General features: G+C 38.7%; 2 protein-coding genes across 5 annotated transcripts in view; both read left to right on the top strand.

Moving 5' to 3' along the window:
* LOC103458003 (heparan sulfate glucosamine 3-O-sulfotransferase 5) overlaps nucleotides 1–24,378 on the top strand; it is a 78,504-nt gene that overhangs the window by 31,958 nt on the left and 22,168 nt on the right. The window contains exon 2 of one of the 2 annotated variants that reach the window (XM_081602412.1): nucleotides 18,739–18,813. The exons of the other annotated variant lie outside the window; for it this stretch is intronic. The gene's annotated coding sequence lies outside the window, so the exon portion shown is untranslated. The remainder of the gene's footprint in view (nucleotides 1–18,738; nucleotides 18,814–24,378) is intronic. 2 annotated transcript variants of the gene reach the window in all.
* Nucleotides 7,019–10,841, top strand: LOC145549800 (uncharacterized). 3 transcript variants are annotated; one of them, XM_081602659.1, is made up of 5 exons: nucleotides 7,019–7,346; nucleotides 8,042–8,073; nucleotides 8,779–8,932; nucleotides 9,270–9,362; nucleotides 10,067–10,841. In XM_081602659.1, the coding sequence occupies exons 3-5, from the start codon at nucleotides 8,915–8,917 to the stop codon at nucleotides 10,343–10,345; spliced, it is 390 nt and encodes a 129-aa protein (XP_081458785.1). In that variant the 5' UTR covers nucleotides 7,019–7,346; nucleotides 8,042–8,073; nucleotides 8,779–8,914; the 3' UTR covers nucleotides 10,346–10,841. The 3 variants fall into 3 exon arrangements, 2 of the variants coding, with proteins under 2 accessions (XP_081458785.1, XP_081458787.1); XM_081602661.1 differs by lacking the exon at nucleotides 7,019–7,346 and having other exon boundaries at nucleotides 7,451–8,073; XR_014085654.1 differs by lacking the exons at nucleotides 7,019–7,346; nucleotides 8,779–8,932; nucleotides 9,270–9,362; nucleotides 10,067–10,841 and adding an exon at nucleotides 8,426–8,772 and having other exon boundaries at nucleotides 7,451–8,073.

The raw sequence follows: 24,378 nt of genomic DNA, 5'->3' as shown, positions 1-24,378 counted from the left end.
GCAAACAAAAGAAAATCGTGCACCAAACCAGGAGTAGTACCACCACCAACACCACCACGAGCTGACCGTTCCTGTTAAAATAAAGGAAAGACATTCAAATCACAGACAATACAATTATGCAGTTCAGTCCACGACCAATCAAGCAGCAATATTCCAAATCAAGATTCCGTCCTGGGAGAAACCGATCCGCTGTAGCAGACGCCACTCAGAGCGGCACTAGAAGGATTAGTCCGAGCTGGTCACCAATCAGCCACACTGGACGAGTGATAGGAGCCAGTCAGCAAACAGGACGACAGGTAGGCAGCTGACAGATGATCCAGATGACAGGCGGACCGCCAAGTCGGGGACAACCAGCCGGCCAAGGACAAACAGCAGCGGCTATCAAACATGTTAGAAATGAAATCTAAAAGCATGCAAAAACTAGCACTTCACTTACCACTGAGCTCTTTATGTAGTGCCTCCAACAGGAAGGAGGAAACGTGGAGCTTGTACAGGCGGCCTGGATATACAACAAAAGCTGAGCTAAAGCTAAGCTAACAAACGTTAAGTGGGGGAAGATTCTTGCCACAAGGCGATGGATCAGAGCGTCATTAAGCGCATTGTTTGAGCGCGCATTAATTTGCAGCTGTTGTACAAAAAATGGAAATAAATCACAAGTAATAAGCTTGATTGAGAGAGATGAAGCCTGCCTTATCTAGCGTGCAGCACCAACAAACGCCGAGGTCTGAACCGGAAGGAAAACACCGCGATGTCAGGGAGGGCCTTTTATATACAGGCAGCCAACGCCACAACCAATTAGATTCAGGCACTTGTGTGGTGCGTTCAAAGGCTACAGGGCAAACTGCCACATAGACAAAAAAAAAAAAAAAAAAACATAGCAAAGCAAAATTTTATACAGTTATTCAATTATTCAGTACTGAAGCAACACTAAGAGGTTCTGAAAAAGGATAAAAGCAACAAACACTTGAGAAATGACCCAGCCTGCTACATCTGAATAGCTTCAGAAATGATTTATCCTGAACAGCAGTGTTTAAGTCTACTAATCTAAAATAAAATGTGAAACAGTTCTGCAGTTTTTTTTTTTTTACAATCACTTTGGTGCATTTGTCACTACTACAATTTACACAACACATAGTCCATTTCCCAAAACAATTACAACAGTTGGTAACCTAGTTGGGATCATGCATACATTACAGCATGTGGCTGATTGAAAAACCCACTGGTTGTATTCAGTGTTCTGCCAATTTTTCTTTAACTTCCTCTATTATTTTTATATTTTTATTGCTCCTCTTCTTTTCTTACAAGTAGAACTAATAATCTTCTTATTTAGAGTGTTAATGTTTATTATATTTTCAGGTAAATGTTTAATAAATTGGATCTTTAACAAGGACAGAATGTCGATTGAAGGAAATGTTTTACGGCTTTTTGTAGGGGACTGATTCCCCTCAGAGATCAGCCATGTTTCTAAAAGCTTCCTCAGACACCTTGAGGCTCAGATTAGGAAGAACATCCTGACTCCATTTATTTGTCTTCTAGTCAAGGGAAAATGGGTAAACTCCAAATTACTGGCTTCTTTGTTTTGATGAGCCTAACTGGGTATAAATATCAGGGAAGAGGTGTCGCTGCCGGAATCTGACAGAATGCTGTCATACAGGAAGCAGTTTAGTGGTACATCCAGTCTCCCGCTGGAGCTGGGCAATTACGTGGGCAGGCAAACTCCCTTATCTCTAATGAACACTTGCAGTCCCTTTAAAAAGCTTCCAAAGGTCCTGGCAAAGAACATGGCTGCTTGGAGACGGCCCAGGGATGCTGTTGTCTCTAACAGTCATCCTTTTTTCAGGTGTTCACAAACACTGATGGCTTTCTAGGCTTTTCTCCTTGAGCAGAAGCTTGAAGAAAAAATTTTACTTTTCTTTCTTGAAGCATAAATTTAAGACACCAAACCGACAGTCAACTCAATATGATAAACTGTGAAAACCGGCCAATCAGAGTGCTGTTCAGATGGGAGAAGCTCTGCTTTATGTTGGAGCATAAACACCGTTTTACCTCTTGGTAAATAAATATGGTATAAATGGACCCAACAGCTGATAGTCCTCCGCATTAAATTATGAAAACATGACAGGAACGGACTGGACATAAATCCCAAAGTTTATGGAGCCGATGTGATGGACTGTAAAGGACAAATGATGTTTGAACAACCAACGCTCAAGGCCTTAATTCAGCAGTTATCACTTCAGTATATGAAATATAATGATGTTGTACTCAGTAGAAGGATGGGTTCAGAGCATTTAGATTCACCATGGTGGTCACCGAGTTTGACTGAAAACACATTCTTCTTTTCCTTTCATCTCTTTTAATAGCAGTTTTAGCAAACAAAGTTTCCTGTTTTAAGAGAAAAACCAAAGTTAATTGTTTTCGACAGCAACACTGATTCTGAGGACTTGATACTTTCTGTTTCCAGGTCATTTATATTAACGGATTATTAAAGTCATTGATTACGATGACTATCATCATCGCTCATAATCTTTGTGTTTGACGTTTGGAGCCAGATTCTTTCCCTGCTCCAGCTGCCAACCACCAGAGATGATTAAAAGATTCCTGCTTTTTGTAAGTGGAAGAAGAAACACATAATTAACACACATCCCTCTGAATCAGACCGCAGGCTTTGTCAGTTGCTAAGTAGATTAGAGCGGTATTGATTACTGAGTTCATTTGCTATCACGTTCTAATTATTTTTGTCCTTGCATGGAGCTCCACCCATATCCCTGAAGCTCAAACTTTGAGTTTAACCTGCAAACAAAACTCCTGAGAACGAACCGTAAGTAAAGCAACAGAAAAAACATCCGTCTGCAACTCCAAATGACATCCGCCCAGGTCATTAGCATGAATGAGTGTGGAAGCCTGACACAGCACACCGAGAGGCCGAACCAGAGGACGATTATGGAAAATCTGTGAGCTTGCCTATCTGTGGCACACAGACGCTATTGTTGATTGCTGCTCTTCCACAGCAGCAATCAGTCAGCAGAGTGTGGAGACAGCAAAAAGATGGAGAGTGGGTGGTGTTTATTCACTACAAAGGAGGCGCAGTCCATCCAAAACCCGGGCAGCGGGGCGGCCTGATTGACGGCCCGCCTGGTACCAATGATCTCTCAGGGAAGGAGCTGAAAAAGCTCGGTGCTATCACATGTCACCGGCCTCCGTGCGGAGGAACACGCACGTCAGCGCGTGACGACGGGTTGTCAGGGCAAATGTGACTGGGCTGGAGGAGACAGCAAAGGATTCCATTTTTCAGTGATGCTACAGGGAGCCGGGTGGGAGCTTTGCAGTTTCACACATCACTGACAGGTCAGACTCGGTTTCAATTCAATGAACTGCAAATACAGAGTTCACGTTCATACAATCAGCCGCTCAGCGTGGAACGCAAAAGGAGAGGGGTGAGAGGTCAGATGCTGGTCAGTGGTGTTTTCTACAGTATTATACCATCAAAATATGTCAGACCTGATTCATTGTGTGGAGAAATGGGAACAAAATGTATCTCTGCAGCACAAACCAAACACTGTTGGTTTTCTGTTGATGCAACACCGAGTGAGTGATCCAATTTACTGTTTCAATATGATAAGTCAGTGTTAATCAAAACATAATAGCGGTAATATTCCACTTGTGAGCATAAGTCAGTTGGAACTTCCCCTTGACCTTTAGACAAGAATCCTGAGCCTTTAAAAGTTCAGCAAACAGAAGTTTATAAAATGTTTTATCTTGATTTTGAAGAAGTTAGCATTGAGCTTGTGCTCTCTCCTCAGTTGGATGTGCCTTGAAAACCTCCAGTGGGAGTTTATCTGGGAATGGTTCTGATGTTCAAACCATCAGCCGGTTCCTCTCCAAGTAGAGGAGCAGTGACTCTTCTTGGGTTTTACTCAGAGTGACGGCAGTCCTCCTCACCCTGTCTCTGAGTGAGACGGTGTCATTTCACTCTTAACCCCAATTAGTTGATTCACCATTTTAGTTTTTACACATTGATGAAACTAAACTGGTTCAGTTCACTTAGGTACAATTTAGCAAACACATTTATCTGTCTTTACTAAAACTGATTAACTCGCACATATTTCTTAGCTGTAAAAAAAATATTATTTTAAACTAAACTTACATAGTTTAATTAGCAAATAACAAATATGTTATTATTTAAGCATATCTATAATAGCATTCTCTCATTACCTAATTGATTTTATCTTGAAATTGTAACACTGAAGTGCTATACCAATATGAATGTTTAGCTGATGCTAATGTGTCCTCAGCATGGTCAAATTTAGTGTTGCACATCTATGTGTCTGAGTTGCACTTTAGCAACTGATACTTTGGAACAGAATCAGCCCTGGATACAGTTTTCTAGGAGTTGAATGTTAACTCTGTTACTACTTGTGCTGGCAGGACTTTGGTCAGAAAGCATGCAGGAGATCAGCAGATTACAGGCTGTAGCTCCACACCAAGGCATTCTGGGTATAGAAGAAATGTCATTTTCTGCACTGCATCATGGGTGGAGAACATGAGGAGGCTCTCAATAAGTCACACATCTGAATTTGTCCATGTATTTATATGTAAATATTCATGTCTATTTGTTTATGTAAGTGCTGTTCTTTTCATAAAGTTTATAGAAAAATAGTAGAGCTTCAAAAATATAATATCCTTCATTTTCTCGACTTAATATTATTACACTCTATGTCTTAGTAGAAAAGTACAATCAACTAATTTTATTTAGTAATGAAACAACTTTTTACCAAACATAAGACTGGCTGGACATCAAGCTACATCACATTCACAGCAAATGCTATCAATGGAAATGTTTTACTGTAACTAGACTGAACTTATATAGTGCTTTTCCAATCTTTTTTGACCACTCAAAGCACTTTACACTAGAGTTACACTCATCCAATCGCACTCACAAACACACACAGATCGTTAGGCAATTTGGGATTAAGTGCCTTGCCCAAGGGGGCATCGACATTTGGCAGGACGAAGCTGGAATCAAACCTACAACCTTCCGATCGCAAGATGACTACTTTACCCACACAGCCACAGTCGCCACATACTACTGTAGACCAATACCTTTCGGATGAAGAGATTCAAGAAATCAGAAAAAGAAAAACTCAATTTGTTGAGTTTGTGGCAAAATCTATAAGAATAAAGGATAAAACCCTTTTTGCAGTGGAAATTAAAACTTAATTTTTCTTTCAGGTAATATGAGAAACTCTTCCATTCTCATTCTCCTGAACTCAATGTTGTGTTTTGTCCCATCTTGTGAGTTTTATGTATCCCTACACTCCTAGTGCTCCTACAGTAAAGAGGATATCACAATATCTTTGAATCTCTCCAGTAAACTACAGTCATTGTGAGATCTGCACTGGCAGCACAATATGGATCAGTAAACTCAGCAACATCTTTTGTAAAACACCAAATCAGAGCAAATCAAACTCCAACTTCAATCTTTGAGTTTTTATAGTGCCTACCATCTAACTGTCTCTGGTTCCGACTCCTCTACGGCTCTGCTTGTGGTCAGACGTCTTCTTCTGTTGGCCAACATGTAAAGGTCTTCATATCAGCGGGTCGCAGAGCCTTCTGAGCTGTTCTCTGACAGGACCGGCGGCGCCACAGGCAGATGAATCTGGACTTTGGATGAAGCCTGCCATTTTTACAGCTGACCTTGACTAGAGGTCCTTCTAGTAATTTATAGCAAATAATGTTCAAAGGAGTCCCATTTCCAAGATTCACTGTCACTTTGTGTTCAACCATCACTCTGCCTCCAAAGCCAATGTGCTCTCCTGACATGAACGTCCCATAAAAAATATTAGCAGCCGCGCTGGTGTCCTATCCAATTATGTGAAGAGTGAATTAATGCTTCTGAAAGTGGTGAATTTTTAACTGTTGCTGCAACTCCAGACTTTGCAGTCTTATTGCTCTACATGTGTTTGTCCAAATGACAGCAAGCTGCTTCTAAAAGGTTTTAATTTGTTGATTGTTGGTACTTTATGGAAACACATGAATCCATTTGAGCTTTTAATGAATGTTGATGTTTTCTGTTAAAATGCAGACATGTTTTTATGCACAAACTCAGGATGACAACAGCCATACAGGCTTCCAATAAGCTCCAGGCACGAGGTACAAAATGTGTTGTTTTGTTAGCAGGGCAAACATCTGCTTTCTGTGTTATTGATGAAAGTTTTAGCAGCAGAGTGTTGTGTGTAGAGAGTGTTCCCCCCTAAAGCACTCTGTCTCATCTTTATACAATAATTAGGATTAAGAAGAAACCCAAAGTGTTCCTCAAAGCCACTGGGCAGCTGGGCAGAAGGCTTGGTATAGGACTGGTTAAGGAAATGTGACAAAATTGGTCAGTAGTTTCAAAATTGTTCTGTATTATTCCATTTGCTAGCTGCTGCACTCCTTGGGTGTTTTTTTAATTTGCAGTGAAATAATTATCCTTGACACAAACCTAGCATGTCCACAACCTTTTATCTCTCTACAGCTGTGAGGTTGTAGAGATGGGAAATAAAGAAGAATTGAGTGCCTGGTACACTTATTTGGCAGCTGTCCTGAAAAGTAGCCTGATGTGAATTTGTGCAGGACTAACTGCTGAATGGGATAACAAAAATCCCTTTTTATGGAGTTTATGTGATTTTTAATTTTTGCGTATGAACCATTTGTAAACATATTCCACAGCCATAAAGTCTGAATTTTGAGTCTACAAAGTGATTTTAACAGAATTTAGATAATTTATCTGTCCAGAAAATTATTAATTCCTTCTGTACCAAAATTCCAATCTAATTTCAGCAGATGGTATTTTTTAGAGCACAACACACACAGATTTGGTCTTTGAGAATGGAAAAGAAATATATCTGGCAGTAATTTACACAGATTTGTCAGGATGCAAAATTGACATCAACATTGGCTGATGCTAGTTATTCTTTTAGCATATTGGTCTAATAAGCCAACATGAATAAAACATTTATTTTGATCTTGTTGCTGCTCCTGGTTGGTCTGTGTTTGGTCATGTAACACACTCTAAAAAGTGTATTTGGGCTGTAGTTAATGTTATGGTCTTTTTTACTTTAACTTGACTTAATTGTTTGGCTTTAGTTGTGTCAACTTACTTTCATGAGTTCAATTAACTTAAAAGTCACACATTTCATCTAAAACAAACGTTTAACTTTGAGTTGAAGTGAACCAATTAAGTTGAATGCAGTTTTACGTCTGACGTCATTACGTAAGCTTTGCCCGAGACAGATCCACTTTACCGACCGTGTGTGCAGCCGCCATTTCTTCTGACCGTTGACTGTTCATCGGATTGTAATAAAACAGTAAGTATTCTACACACCATGACAACATATTATTTAAACGGTGTAAAAATATTAATGACTTTTTCTACCTTTAATTTGAAACAGTTAACTGTGTTTAACGTCGAAGTATTATCAGTTATTTGCTTTGAACACATTTGCTAGTTGTAATTAGCCGCGCTATTCAGCGGAGCATGTTTGAACTTAACTGCTCTGTTAGTTAGTGAACGTTTATTTTGGGTGTATACTTTTAATTTGACCCTAAAGAACTTAAATAGCTAGAAGCCTTGTAGGTAGTGAACAATATGAAATGTGGACCGAGGACTGCTGGCGTGTTCCGGTCGGAAGCTAGACTGGGTCAAAGTGTGGGAGCAGCTAATGCACTGCAGTGGTGGCCAGACTTTATAACAGGAACTACTGGACAGGTTGTTTTTAATGGGTAAGCTTAACGTACAGTTACGGAGGTGTCAGTGTTATACGCAAAACTTATTTAATGTGACGCAACTGCGCTCTGCTCGTCACCGTGAGCTGCAGTCAGGGAAGACATTTGTTCCAAATGTCAGGCTGCTTACTGACGACATGATATAAAACGCATAATATCCTAACTTCGCTAATAATCCATAAGATGTCATTTCTCTTAAAAAGGGAAAAGCAAAAAATAAAATAAGCAATTCATGTTTATAGGAACTTTGAGTTAACTTCTCTTTCCTACTCTCCAGGCCTGGAACCAAGCATCATCAGACCATAGAAGGTAAGCCATATTTGCTTCACTAAGCTTCTAATTTAACAAAAAAAAAGTTATTAGTTAATATGCTGTATTGTATTGATAATATGAAAAACACATACTCTAAACTAATTCAAAAATAGGTTCGATAAATAACGTCATTTAGGGAGTTTAAAGTAAAAGAAATAATAGTTGGTCAAAGAACGAGATGAAATTAATTTCCTCCAAAGGGTTGATGAGCTCTCCCTCAACATGGGGTCAGAAGCTCAGTCATCTCGGAGAGTACTCAAAATTGACTCTGCATCCATATTTGTTTCATCTTCCTTGCCTTCAGATTTGGCAACATACATGTAACTCAGTTCCTGTCTTATCCTTCTAGTGTTGCACTTCATGTGGAGATGCAAAGACTGCGAGAGCGTGTTTTCCAGAAGATCTGAATTGCTCAAGCACTACAAACTAAATCACAGGCATTATGGACGGGGCTATTCATGTCCATGCACATATTTAAGTTGCGCGTGTAGATTCAAGACCTGGAATGCTTTACTGAACCATTTATCAAGACATCATCCAGTCCACCAAACAGTTACCAATGACTTAACCACATTCAAATGCCCCATTTGCAGTGCAAGTAATGCAGATTGAGGATTTTTACTTAGATTTTGGAATGATTGGTCAGTATTTACTTTTAAGTCATTTTGTAACATACTAAATAAGTTTTATTTTGTTTTTCAGATTAATGCGGAGTTCCTGAGACTCATGGCTCTTCCCCTTGAGCAGACTTGCTTTGCCTAGTTGGACAGTCTCAAGCCAGCTGATTAAAGTCATCAAAGCCAAGGGAGGAGCAACACGTGCAAAAATAGCTGTAATCATGAGAACCTATGATGAGGTATGGATATCATCGATAGGAACACTGAGGGACATTTACCATTTTTAATTTAAAACAAAGAAGTTAAAGTCTCTAGTTACTTTCAGACTTTTTGTTTTAATTATTAATACTTGATACACTTTGTGCAAAGCTGATATCACTCAAAGAAAAGCAATTTTAACTGTCTTATGTATTTTTGGTGGATTTAGTCAGTCAGTCTGTATTGCGTGCGGTTCATTCATGAATTTCATAAAATACACCTTTCAGTCCAACTTGCCAGAAACATTTTTTTATATTACTGTTTCATCCGAAATCTTGTCAGAGATATGGAATATTGATAACAATCATTTTTCTGCAGGTGGAGGACACTGGGAGTCGAAGGGAATGTGTTCTGAAAGGGCTCATCACCTTTGTTGGAGAGGATCCAGAAGACCTTATTAAGGAATACTGTGTAAGTTTCTTTTAAAGGTTTGAAGTTGCATCTTAATCCATTCAGAAAAATTGAAAAATTCAATGTCAGTTGCTTTTACATTTTTAAATTATTTCTGGCCTGGCTTTTCTATATGTAAACATCTGTTTTAATACAGCAGGCAGATTTGGTGTTGAATTGTAAATTTAACATGGCTACGTCCTGCTTAAATCCAGCAGTGGTGTCCTTTGCTATTCAGCAGAGACCATTATCTAACTTCACTATCACTTTACTGTTCCCCAACATAATAAAAACAAGTTAATAAGACTGTTTTGGTCATGCTATTTTCATACCAGCTCCAAAATATCTGATAAGCAACAGAAATGTGCATTTTGTGTTGATTTTCAACCTAAGATTACCATTGGCTTGGATTACTATTCTGCTTTGATGTATAATCTACGAATTTGTTTAAGATAAAGCCTGCAATATGACAAAACACATATAAAGTTACATGCTTGCATTATCTTTAAAAAAAACATTAAAAATCACCCTTTGAGTTATTCAATTTGTAATGCAACTGTGAACTTTGAAAATTTATCAAGGATATTTCAGATGCCATAAACGATTCTCTTCAATTCACAAGCTGTACACCTTTACACTTATACTTGTATTTATAAGGCTTTTCTTTTTCAATTGAGAGATTAGTTACAGTCTTCAAGTTTAACATATTGTTTATCTCACTACAGGGCAGCAGTGGAGATGATGCCCAGATGAAACTCAAACAGCTCACCCTGGCAGTGTTTGTGATTCGGAAGGAGGGAGAGGGATTGAAAGAATCCCCAGAAGACATTGTCACTGGGGGAGTGGAGGTGTTGCATGACCTGACTTCAGTTGCCTCAGCATGTGCCCTGCTTCTGGGTTTGATATATGCCCTTAACCTGGCTTATCCAAAGCCTCTGCGCTTCACATTTGAAGTGTTTCAAAAAATCTTCATGCAACTTGACCAACATAAGATGTCTCCTTAAGTTCAGAATTTGTTTGGAAGACTTCAGACCTCACAGTGAAGACAATTACATGTTGTGCAAAAGGAAAGATTATTTTCTGTCTTTGTTTGAACATGAGGGGCCATGTATTGGAAGCTTATCCTCAAGGGACTGGACTTTTTGAATTTCTTTTGGGACATTGTGCATATTAAAGCCACAGCATTAGTAGGCTGCTGTAGTATTGTTCACAGACACTTTCACAGCGTTTTTTCTTCTTTTTTTTTCAATTTAGATTAAGCAGTGCTTAATGTTTACTATTCTGTTCTGATGTCAGTTAAATAAGTATCGGACATGGTTTAAATGCTGCAGCCATGACCCCACGCCCTTGTTTGAAAGGATGTAGATGTTATTGCTCCTTTTCAGTTTGTTATTGAAGATGTTAAAGACAGTCACACATGTTGTTACATTTTATGTAAAAACAGTTTAGGGATTGAGAATGTTGATTTCCTTTATTTTAGGAGGACTTGTGGTAAATCTATAAAACCTTATTTTTCAGAGGAATACTTCTGGATTCTACAAGTTCACACAGGGATGTCCAAGGTTTGTTCTGGAGAGCCATCAATGTGCAACTTTCAGATGGACTATTTCAATACCACCTTACTGAATTCACACACCAGCAGACACTCAGCTGAGCAGAGACATAGTAATTAGCAGTTGATTTGATTTGGAGATTGGATTCATCTGAAAGTTGGAGGATGGTAGCTCTCCAGAACTGGACTTAGGATACCCCATGTTGAGTTTACTAAAAAGCTAACCCAATTAAGCAGAAAAGCAAAAGATCTGTGTAGTATGTTCAGTGCATATGTTGTGAAAAATCTGTAAGTTTGTGATTTCACAATAAAATTACAAATTTTCTATTTGTGCAATGTTATTATAACCAAGTTGAATTTTTGAGTAGTGTAAAGGAATTATACTCCTATTGTAAAAGCTAAAACATACTTTAAAAGTGATTTATATTTAAGTATTATTATAAGTACAAAATATGTACAAAACGACTTTGGGGTAGTTTCATTTTTTAAGTTAGAACAACTTACATTTTTGAGTTGACTTTCTATAAATTTAAGTTAGAGGGATTAAAAATTTGTATATGAATTAAAGTAAATAAATTGAGTTAGACTGACCTACATTTATCAAGTTAAACAAACTAAAAAATATATGTTGATCCAACTTAATTGAATTACTTGTTACCTACAGAAGTAATTCAATTAAGTTGGATCAACTTTTTTCTTTTTAGAGTGCAGTGATAGTGAAGTGGTGAAGGACAGAAGCAGAAACACGTCATTAATGGGTTTTTATTGTGTTGAAATAGGAAAGAAATAATGTCTGTAAATATCATATCACAGCAATATTGTTACTATTGTATATTGATATCTGCCCAAGTTTTCACATTGGTGCATCTCTATAGATTTAAAATACTAACTATAGTAACAGTAAATGCATGTGTCATGCATGTGTTCAGCTTCTTTAAGTGTCATTCAGATTATATTTGTGGTTTAGTTCTAAAACAGGCATAAAGGTATTTCTTAAGACACAAAGTTAAATTAAACACAAAAATTTAATCAGCTGCTAAAACATTACAAAAAGACATAAGTGTTGAGTTCTGTTGAAGTTTGTTCATTTTTTAAAATGAAAATCTTCCTAATGGGATAAGATTCAAATGTTTGAGGCATTGTGCTAAAAATCAAGCCTTTTAAAACAAACAAGTCTTTTTGATAGGAAAGTTTAGTACATATACTTATAAGCAAGGCTTAATTTTTTATGCATAGCAAGCAAATGTAAATTTAATCCTGTTGATTGTATCTTTTTAAAATAATCATATTTGAATTTCTCCGTGTCTGCATGGACCAGCTTTGTGTTGATGGATCATGGTATTAACCAGTACTTAGTCCTGCCTCACTGAGGACTCAGCTGTGGTTGGTATTACACTTCAGGCTTTGATGAAACCAGCAAGTTTCACCTAATAATTGCAGCTGTCACACGAGGACATTTGTTTCCTCAGGCTGCATCAGCACTTCCTCTGTAACGCTGTGCCTAAATTGCACTCATGTGGTGACGCTGCAGTTTTATTTTTTACATAACAACCTTTCTCCTCACTTTCTCTTTCTCTCTGAGCCTGATGCCAGCTCATGTTATGCAGATCGCATTAGCAGTGTTGGTTAGGATACTGTGGCCTGATAAAACCAGGTTGCAGAGCAGCAACAACCTCACAGCTGTAGAGATAAAAGGTCGTGGACATGCTAGGTTTTTGTCATGGATCATTATTTCACTGCTAATTAAAAAAAACACTCAAGGAGTGCAGCAGCTAGCAAATGGAATTGTTTTTATAAAGTGTTGTTTAAGAAAAACACACTTCATGAATCAATTGTTGGAGAAGCAGAATTAATTTCTTGTTTTCAGTCATTTGTGTGTTTGCTAAAGTTCACAGTCATGTTAGTTCATAGATACAGAATTCATATTGAGGTCAAGGTCTGTGAGCTCATTGGATCTGTCCAGTGAGATGATTTCATCGATCAATAGTCAACCGGTAGGTTACATGGTAAACTTGGCAATCACAGTTAATATTCCAGAGGGCAATGCAATAGCTACATGTGGCTTAATCACAGCTTTCTGAAACGTTAGATGCAGCAAGGAAGTTTGGAAGATTTTAAGGTTGCATTCACACCAGCCCTGATCAGTCCGCTCCAGTCGAGTTCTGGTTAGTTTACCTAAAAGTCCGGTTCATTTGGAGAGGTGAGAATCTATAATCAAACTCTGATCCACCTAAAAATGTAGATCTTAGTTTGGTTGAAGTGAACTGTGAAGGTGTGTGGGTGCATATGAATGCCAATCAGAGTGTAATCTCAACAGATTAAATGTGATCACATGTAATCAAGTTGCCTATTCTGAATGCTGAGATCCTTTTTTGTCATAATCCAAGATGCCAATCACACAATAAACCAAGTTGAACCACTCTTTTTAATAAAGTGCTATTGCCATAGGGGAGGTGATCTCGTTAAGGCTCCTCATAGCAACAGCAGCTTGCTCTTTGTTTTGTTTGTTTTTTTCCACTGTAACTGTGATTGTGGGTTTGTCACATTCTTTTGGGCATGAGGATCAGTTTGTCTTCCCACTGACTGCTCAGACTTGTTGGCAAACCTCTTTTCTCCTTTGTCTCATTTCCTGCGCTTGTCCAATCACGTCTTGTTAGCTGTGGTTATGAAAGGCATGGCTTTGAGTGAAAGTATATGGTTATATTCCAATAGTTTTTTAAACAGTCAAATTTTACTCACTTTGTTAAAACAATTGAGGAGGAAGTCATCTTTGTACTGGAGCTCCCAATGAGCTTCTAGTGTCTTGGTTTTAGGGAGTCTCATAACCCACATGCAGAACCAGCCATGAATGAGAACGTAGACATGAACACGATGGTTTATTCACTGGATTTGCCAGGTGAATGTACAACACTGGAGGAAGGAATGCCTGGAAGAGAGACTGGATCAGTTTGATCACTATTGGAAGGATAGATTTCTCTACATGCTGTTGAAGCGAGTGACACGTTGGAGGAGAAGTTGGAACCTGCTGTGTTTGGGTTGAACCTTACTTGCTGTGTGTGAGTCAGAGTGGAGCGTTCACCAAGGAAAGATCCAGATCAGGTCAGACACAAAAGGCTGGAGTAACGACAAAGAAAACCTTCTAACAGGAGGACTCACAGACACACAATGGGAAGGCAACATCTATTGTCTAACATAGTAAAACAGACTGGATTCGTCTAATCTAATTAGACTAATTAGACAGAATGGTTACTTATTCAGTCAAACGATCAGTTGAGTCAGTCAAGTTTATTTGTACACATGTAAACGTTGCAGGTCTCTGGCCGTTAAGGACTCTGCATTAGAAACTCTACATCCAAACTGACTGAGCCTGAATTGTTAAGTATAAGTAGAAACCTCTCAGCCTCTTTAAGTTCCAGGCCAGTAGGTACAACCTCACAAACCTGGCAGCTGTGACTGCAGTAAAAACTCTTTCTTCAAACTATCAGCTCAGAGGCACTGAATACAAATCCATGTCAATCCTTTGTGTGTTTTTCTCATGTGAAAACTAGATATTGTCAGAATTATAAACCATTGGAATCAAGAACTATTACCCAGCAGTAAGAGTTTAACAAACCAAGCAGAGGATATGTGTGTGAAAGTGTGAATGGGACTGATTTTATTTAAAGCCTATATCTGTTTTTCTGGAAACTGATTTAGATTTAGATTTTATTTATTGTCATTGCGCAAAGACACAAAAGTGAATTTGGCAATGAAATGTTGTTACTGGAATACCCAGAAAAAAACACTAAAAAATTGTAAGTGTGACTGTGAATGCATATAGGTATTAAAACATTTTACTGATGGAGGTAAGAAATAAAAATATATTAATTTGTTTATTTCACAAGGTAGTGAACATATCTTTTACTTTTACCTGATTTAGCCGTTCATGTTATTTTTGTGGAGTTGACGTTCTTTTCCCACCATTAATATGAATCCTTAGAGATATAATTTGATCCTTTAGAAATGAGTTTTAATTATTTTCAGATTGATTTTGTGTATTTTGTGATTTTGTTTGTTTGTTTCTTTGCTGGAGGCTGATTATTTTAGGCTACATGAAATAGATCTATTTTAAATCAAATCTAATAGATTTTTTTATTATCTTGTACTGATCAATAATATAGAAGATTGTATTTCTACATATATGCAGAGATATTTTCTTTTAGATGTACGCCATGTCATCACAGCTGGAAGCAGAGCAGCAGAAGTTATGGGAGAACCCCGAGGGCGCAATGTTGGTCCCACATGTCATTCAGTCTCCATAGTAACCAGCCAGTGCACCAGTTGGTGGATGATAGCGGTCCATACCTCCTCCAGTAACACTGAGGATTTGAACTCAGAAATGCACCACAGCATCAGGATGTGGGGTCAAAAACAGAAACACAGCAGTCTCATAAGGACATCACACAACCTTTCAGTCTGTCAACAAGCAAACTTGACTTTTGTATAGCAAGAGATCGTTAAGAAAAAACTTTAAAAATTCAAAGATTGACTGCAAACAATCATATTAGACCTCTTTGCATGTCAATAGATTTTTGTAGTTTTGAATATTTATTGTTTTTTGTAACTGATCTTTGGAATAAATGAATTTAGTTTATTGTGCTCCTTGTTTATGCCTACAGACCAATTCTCCAAACTTTCTTCATTGGTATTATTGTTGAAGAGTTGTGTATTCTTTCTAGGGTGAAACAGAGTGCGTGCGTGTGTGTCTGTGTGTGTGCTATAGCTTTTAGTCTGGATGGTTAATTAAATGGGAATGTTATCTGCTGAACTTTATAGTTTACTATAGAAACATTTTAAATGCCATTGGCAAGTGGAAAAGGCCTGATCCATCCTAATTACTGAAAGGGTAAATACTTAGTCATGAAACATAAGCCAAGATAAAACTTTACTGTTAGTTTAAAGAAGTTTGTTACATCTTATCTGCTTCGCTGAACCTGCACCAGTTCATACTTTCAGCATGATCATGTGACCAGAACAAATTGAAGATTCATCACTGAATTACACTTTCACTGCTTTCATTCTTTTGCACATATTTTATGGAATCTTAAGGAATCTGCATTTTTTGAAGGAATCCTAACCTCCCACTCAGCTCCTCCAAACTAGCAGCAGCAAAGTGGCATTATGTGCCAGGAAAATACAAAATACCAACAATTTAAATTATCAAGCGCTAAAGCCTGGATGAACCAGCTTCTTTACTTAAAGCACTTTTCTTTTAAACATATACTATAGGGAGCTCATTTTATCTACACTTCTAGAACCCTACTAGAGTTGATTACAAGTGGAGCATTTAATTAATGCTTGCCTATTTGGCCGTGTGCACATTATTACATTTACACACCAGAACTTTTTCCAGTGTTTGTATCTCTCCTCTGCACACTGATGGAGGTTTTGTGGCAAGTACTGAGACCTTAATAAACATATTCCAAATTAAATATTTTGAATTCCTCAGTTTGTGATGTATCCATCAGTGACATGCGGTCAGGGGAGGTCATCATGGAAAAATATATAATAATAAAATCATTTATAAAGATATTTTCACCCTGTGGTTTGTACTATAAAGTAGCCTACCTATTTCATTTAATTTAACCAAATCTGATGTTATTTTTCTTCAAAATCGCTGAATTTTCGCATTTTCCCATTCAAATGGTTAGAAGCGAAGCCGGTGTTCTGTCAGATAAAAACAGAACACCGGCTGTTTCCTGTAGCATATAGCATGTATCCTGTATGCTACAGGATACATGCTATCCTGTAGCATACAGCATGTATCCTGGATGCTACAGAATACATGCTGTATGCTACAGGATACATGTTATCCTGTAGCATACAGCATGTATCCTGTAGCATACAGCATGTATCCTGTATGCTACATGATACATGTTATCCTGTAGCATACAGGATACATGTTATCCTGTAGCATACAGCATGTATCCTGGATGCTACAGGATACATGCTATCCTCTAGCATACATGCTATCCTGACAGCGTATATGCAGTGAGTACGCATGCCCGCGCATGCGCATTAAGAAGTCCGACCGTCAATGGCGTTGTCAGTTCAGCATACGCAACAAGTTATAACGAAAATGTCATTAAATTGTTTATAATATGACATAATATGATAACTAGATAGATATACATGCGTTGTCGTGGTTTCAAAGTGTATTTAAAGCAGGTCTAGCTGCAGTCAACTACAACACATGCCCATGTAAAACTCAATAACCTACTTAACCGCTAAGTCAGGATGCCATATGACTGTTAATAACAAAGTGTATGATGATCTACGTCATGATTCTATGTTGCTGATTAAATAAAATCATATGGTAATGACAGCGTGTCTGAGCTAAGCGTATGACTATCTGATAACTATGCTGATCTGACAGAACACCCTGTGAGGCAGCAGCGAGCTGAGCTTCACCTGGGATTGCGCAACCTCTCGCTAACTGCACCGGTTGCCACTCTATGAGAGCATGCTCCTCCTGTCCGTACGTCGCCAATTAAATGGTTAAAAACATTTAATGTATGAACAGATTTTACATAATTTAGCTTATGTATTTAATGTACTGTGTTTTTATTGTCACCAACTGTGTGTGTACCGTGTTTCGTGTGCTAAGGAGCGATCAGAAACGGCAGAGAACAGATTCAAGGTGAGGCAGGCAGTTCTCGTGCCTCATCGCTGGGGGCGCTCATGATCCCAGACATTGTGACTCCACAACTGCAGAGTAAGAGACAGTAACAGCGATCTAGTCATACAGAAGCTGCGCTGATACAGAGAGCGAGGAAGACGTGGTTTTGAGTTGTACTTTAACGGTTTCTGCCTTTGCTGTTAAGCACAGCACGAAATTAATAATATTTACATGTCTAAGTTTGATTGAGATAACGGAATTATTCTGCAGCGGCGGCGCGGCTAAGCATCACATGTTAAAGAATAGTCTTTTGCCCTCCAGCATTGTACGCATGCGCGAAATTTCCTTATGTAAACAATAACATGCAGGGGTCTAGATTTGTAAACCCGATTTTAATTAAGTCGGTGCCTCACCAGCTACGAACCTCACCGCACGTCACTGGTATCCATGTAGACTGTACACCTGGAATCTTTAGCAATAATGACATAGAGAGCTGCTTTTATGTTTTTATTTTCCTATTTTTATCTTACGTTGTCCAGACTGTGTTAAATTTGAAGTGTAAAGTCAGGAAGGTATATGACAGAAAACTGGAGCTGTAACTATTTTGGAAGAATTCTGTGTCCCACAGTTTGACCTCACTGATTTCGAGGTTTTCAACTCCTGCGGTTAGATATTACAGCCTTTCTGACAATGTGTAGCTGTCTATAGTTTTTTCTAACATGTAGCTGAGGCCTTGGAGACCAATTCTACACCTTGAGTTCACACTCTACAGTGTGTGACATTTGTAACCGTAGCTAATGACTACATAGCACTTCTGAATGTAGCGCAAGTGATTTCTCCCAACCCTGATCCCTGATAGCTTGATCCATGAGACTCACTGTGTTTCACACATTCCTGCTGAGCCATTTTAACTTTAGAACATTAAACTCTCACTCAGATGATGGAAAGTTATTGATGAACTGAGATGTGGGACAATTCCATCCAGATGAGATGGGTTTCATTTTCATCAGTGTGTGTGGTTGTTTTCTAGTTTTTATGTAAAATCCGTTTTGCATATTGGAACAAAAATGAGCCACAACTTACTCTGAGAATCAGTCAGGGAAAATGTACACCGTCCTCTCTGCTGTTATAAAACATCGAACCTGTTAGCGATTGCCTTTGACTGTACTTTTCTCTTTATCACACAGATACTGGATCCACAGGTGTGCTTAAACAAGCATCCAGGTTCAAACCATCCCTCTGGCAGACATGAGGAACAGAGGGTATGTTCTAACCTCTCCTATCTCCATGACTATCTATGATTTTATTTAACTGAGGCAGAAAAACGTTTTTTTCAAGGTGTTGAAATTGTAGCGAAGTACATATGATATAAACAATATTGGTAAATATCAGTTATAGGTCATAACAGCAATATTAAAACTGGATATTGATATCTGCTTTTATTTTCACATTGGTAGAATTTGGATTTGCAACATTATTCTCCACCAATAATGTTGCATTTAAGGTTGTATGTTTGAGCCTGGCTGAACAGAGACATCCCCTTCACATGAGCAGGGTTTTCCCCACTAAGCCTGGAGGGCCACCAGACTTTACTTGCCTTCCCTCCAGGCTAAGCATTGTTTATTTGAAATAGGGCTGGCGAATTGCCCTAGCACCTCCTACCAGTAGCAGGTTTTCTGGGGGAAATGCTACCTGTAGATCATTTGAAACTTTCCACCTCAGCCTGCCTCATATACAGCAGTTCACAGGAAACCTAAACTCCGGTCAGGTCCTTTAGATACTGGTTCTGGTTGCTCCTTCAGTCTCTAACGAGGAAGACGTCCACCTTAGTTGCCTCCACACGAGTCCATAGCGTATTAGCAGAGAAATGGAAGCAAAAGAACCAAATGATAACAGGCAACAGTTCTCACAGTCATTTAGTTGTGGCCTTAAAGCTGACTGAAGACAGAAGATGTTTTTCTCCAGTTTGACCTTAGCTGTCCCCAAATCTTGCCAAGATGGAAGATCGACTGCTGCTTCTCTTGGCTCATGTTGTTAACCAGGCACAGACCTCAGTAGGATGGAGCTGGTGTAGAGTGTAGGTAGGTCCAGTAGTAAATTTGCACCACGCTCATCTATCACCATGGCCATGGCTCTGCCTCCGCCTTTTTCTTCAGCTGAGCTGAGCTACGTCCCTGCTTATGCACGTTCTCTGGCACATAATTAATTCTGCCTCTCATATCTCTTCCTGTGTGTCAGCACCTCTGCTGCTTTATAGGCTCATTCTGGAATGAACTGACAGGTCTGCTTTGAAATATCACCAAATTAAGACTGCTGGCATGTGTAAGCAACTCAAATAAACACAAAAATCCACAAATCAAACGGAGGGCGCCATGGATGCCTCCTATTAAAACTTTGTCCACCCTGTGATCTTCAGAGGTTTGTTTTGTGGGCTGGAACGTTTGAACTGATTCCACATTCATCATGTCTGTGTTTCATTCAGCTTCGGCTTGCACACATCCAACACATGATGTGTTAGATGCTGGGTTCCTTCAGTCCTAAAACCGTCTGTCATTAATCCAGGTCAAAGTGGGTGTATTTTGTTAGTAATAAATGTTTTCAGTGTGTTTACCGGCTTCCTGCTCGTTCATTCCAGTTGTTTTTTTCCTAACAAAATTCATTCATTTTTGCTCCTCAAGGAGCTGGGAGGTTTGCCCAAGAACAGAGTGTAAATCCTTGGTCAGCAATATTGTCTGTCCATCTGGTTTCCATAGTAACAAACATTTACATGCTCAAAATCAGTAACGTCAAACTGTGAAAACACTGTAGTCTGACAGTGTTTTCACACCGTATGGTTCAGTAGACTTGGCTTGGTCGGGAACCAAAATTACAACATTTTTTACATTTTGGCCTGTTGTGGTTTGCTTTCACACCACGCTGCATCAAATGAACCAAACCTGTTCCCCCACTCAACTCTGGGGGCGCTACACCAAGAACCACTGAAGGAAACAACATGGAAACCTCTGAAGAAGACTCTGAGCACAACTTTGTTTTTCACAATGATGCAGTGGAGTTTAGTGGTGGTTGGATTTCTCTTTGTCTTTGATGAAAGACAATGAACCATATCTCCCCTTACGTTAGACTTGCGTGTTTGATTTGGTTATATTTACCCATGATGCCATACATTGTAGTCCACTTCCTGCTTTTGTCTCTGGTCCGCTTGGCGTTCACATATGCATTCAAACTGAACCAGAGTTCAACTTCTTCTATCAGTCATGTTTACTCATACCACTAGGTAGGTTCTCAAGACAAGTTGTTGCATTTAATTCTGAAGCTGAAGGTTAAAAATCCTTCTGTGCACATCTGGACAGAACATGTGCACGTGAAGATGTGCATGTGAACATGTGCATGTGAAGATGTGCATGTGAAGGTGGCCGTGTGCAGCTCTAGTTTCATCCTGTTGTGTTTCCCTCTCTTACGTCTGGGTGAAGCTAAACACCGTGATCTGATGGAAATCACTGCAAGGAGATATGACAAGCTTTATTAACGAGGTTGCACTTACAGACGGAAAATATCCATGTACACACACAGTCCACTCAAGTCTGAGGCACAGCTTGGCAAACAGCTGTTCATCTGTGTTTAAATGATCACCTGTCAACCTGAATTTAGCTTGCAAGAGGTGGAATGTAAATTTTCTGTTCAGCCATTGTGGAGAAATCACCCACCACACCTCCTTCCGCTGTCATCTATCATAAAGTAGAGCCAGTGTGGTCCAGCGATTAATTTTTCTGATGTTCAAAGCTCCTCTCAGGAAGCTCTGAAAATAGCTCCAGTTTTATACAGGGATAGATTTGGGGGAAAAAGTTCAGTTATCTACTAGAAGACATGACAAATTTGATTTGTGAGAAATCATTTTATCTTTACCTCTTGGATTACCAATAACAACATCTACTTGTTTCCTGCACAAGATTTTGTATTGTATCTCAGTCTCAGAAGAAGCAGGCGTCACTAAAGGCTATAAAGCCTCTGAAAACCTTTATTTAGGTGAAGAAAACACCTAAATATGCCTTTGTAATGAATTAGTGTGATGCTGTACCAAACTGTACCAATTAAAGCTCCAGTTGACTTGAATAAAACAGGACTGATGAATGTTGAAGCTACTTGTCTGTTGCTGTGTTGCCATTGACCATATAATTGCTCTAACGGGATTTACAGAAATATATTTGATAAATTAAAGTAAACTAAAGTTTAAAAAAAAACTTCAGTTTTTTGATAGAACATTTTTGTACTACGATGAGTAGCTGGTTTTTCAGCCGCATCAAAATGATGCATTTCATAAAACTGCAATGGATAAAAAATGTTTGCACTTGAACTCTTTGATTCTTTTCTTTTGCAATCTCTTCTGCTAACCGGTTTATTTCCATGTGTTCCTGCATAGACGATGTTTGCAGCAAACCTGACCACTTCATCCATTTCCTGTTTCCATTAAGTGGTGGTCACACATTCATTCAACATGTTCCAATTTACAAGGGCAAGAAAATAATTTGTTCTTTGATTAGTATGCAAGACTTTCAGATGGAGCACTACATCACCGTGCAATAGAACATGATTTATCCACTTAATTGATTTCTAGGGTTTCCAGCTCCTTCATCTATTTTTTTAAATGAAACTCAAGAGATGATTTTCATTCCATGAAGCGATTAAATAAACTAAAAAAAAAGAAAGAAAATACTGCAGCTAAACCCTGTGAAGTGATATCCAGGGTCATTACCTTCAGACTCTATGGTATTTTATAGTTTCATAATGCCGTCCTGACATGCTGCTGATGCCCAGCCATAAAGGAGAATAATAAAAGACAGTAGCCATGTTTATGTCAAAAGGCAGACGCGGTGAGGTCGTCTCAGGCCACTGACGTCGCCACGTAACTTCTCCTCCTCCAGATATTTGACAGAGACTCCAGAGCACATCCAGCATCAAACAGGCACATAAACCTCCGTCCTTCACGCTGGGCCTTTCTTCATTGCTTTCTCGTCTGGGCCACTTAAGACGTGATCAGATGAGAGCGAGCAGAAGGACAGAGGAAATGCAGATTGGCATCAGTCTGGTCTGGAGCAGAACAGCTGCATTACAGAGACACCTGTCAGGCATTAAAGCCTCCACCCATTATTTTTCTGCAACATTAGCTTCTGATGGCTTTGTGTCTGCACCATCAGGACAATGCAGAGTGTAGGAGAAGGTAAAAGGATAAAAAATCCTTATAATGTCTTTGATTTTATTATGTTTTAGTCTATATTTAGTCTCTTTAGTTACACAGCCTCAGGGGGAAAAAGAGGGAAAGAAAACAGTCTCTTTATTTTATGAGTTGCTCTGCTGCGTCCGGCGCTCTGACTTGTTCTATTTCTGGGTTTATGTAGTGTGAGAGGTGGAGCAGGTTCACTGTCATGTTTCTTAGTGGGCTAATAATGCCACTTGGATCCGGCTCAACATTTTACATTAAATATGCACTATGCAGATGTTTTATTTCACAAATACCTTAAACTAAGCAAACTCTTAATGGAGTTTTTTTTTTTGTCTAAAAAAATAATAGTTTTGAGTTTTTTTCATAATTAAAATTGGGGATTGAAAATCAAATGAAAGTGCTTGATTCCATAAGTGGTTTGAAAATGTGATTAAAGTAAATTTTGGGAGGATTCTGCACTCTGAATGGCAAACCTAATCGGATTTTAAACTGCTTTATTTCAGCTGGAAGCACTTAAACCATCGATCTGGTTGTTTGCTACATAAAATGCATTTGAAACCTATTTATTACCTGAATACACTGTATGCTTATTACATAGGCTGGAAAGACATTTCAAAGTTTTTTCTCACTCTCTGACAGCAGTAGCTCTTCCTGTTTCAGGGCAGTCAGGATGACCTGAATGATCTCTATTTGCTCATTGTTGAGGGTATGTTTGACAGAAGGGCTTTTTTTCAAGGAGTTTTTCAAATTTAAAAGTTTTAACTCGCTAAAAGATTGTGACTAGATCTTTAAACAATTTGGGAAATTTCAGATGACAATATGTTTTTTGTAATTTTCATTCTGTTGAGTTAAACTGAGGCATGCGTATGAGGGCATTTTCACGGTGAATGAGTGTTTCAGCATTTATTTGCTCAATCCATGAAGTAAGCATGAACACTGAAGGAAACAGGTTTGTGGTGAGATGAAACTTTTGTGGTTCCAGATTTCTGCCAAACCCCCTGAACTAAAGCAGGCTGAACACTAGACCGAGTTAAACGGCACCTTGGAAGTAGTTTAGTTTTGACTTAAAAGACATTCATAGAAGTACATAAAAAACCAACGTACAGCTTGCAAATGCAGAAATAAACTACGTGACATCTGATAGAACTAAAATTAATGTTAGCCCATTGCATGTTGTTACATTTGGAGGAAATCAGGATTTGATGGAACATTGATGGTTTACGGCTAATTTATAAAACCTCATTTCAGCGTGTGATGTGTGTTCAGAAGATGGTTGTGTGCTGCAGTTATTCTGTTATTCCACAATTTTGTGAAAAAGGCTTTGAGATCACTAAGAATTGAAACCCCTGGTGTTCAGACAGCAGATGAAGAATTATGCTTATTATAAATAGATTTTATAAAAAACAAACTGCATAGACACATATTTTTTTTTACACTGGTCATCAACTTTTTATGAGCCACCATGTATTGGCCAGTGACTTCATTTGTAGCAACAGGCTCTGTGGTTCCAAACCCTCAGCCACACTCCATGCCTGCCATGTTGGACTGGGGCTCCCGCCTGGTTAATGCACTGGTATGAATTATTAATTGTAATAAGTGAAGCTTCCAG

This window comes from Poecilia reticulata, chromosome 21 (assembly GCF_904066995.2).
Source record: "Poecilia reticulata chromosome 21, P_reticulata-male-v2, whole genome shotgun sequence".
NCBI classification, from domain to species: Eukaryota; Metazoa; Chordata; class Actinopteri; order Cyprinodontiformes; family Poeciliidae; genus Poecilia; species Poecilia reticulata.
The sequence above is the reverse complement of the archived record's forward strand: the minus strand, read 5'-3'. Positions and strand labels throughout refer to the sequence as shown.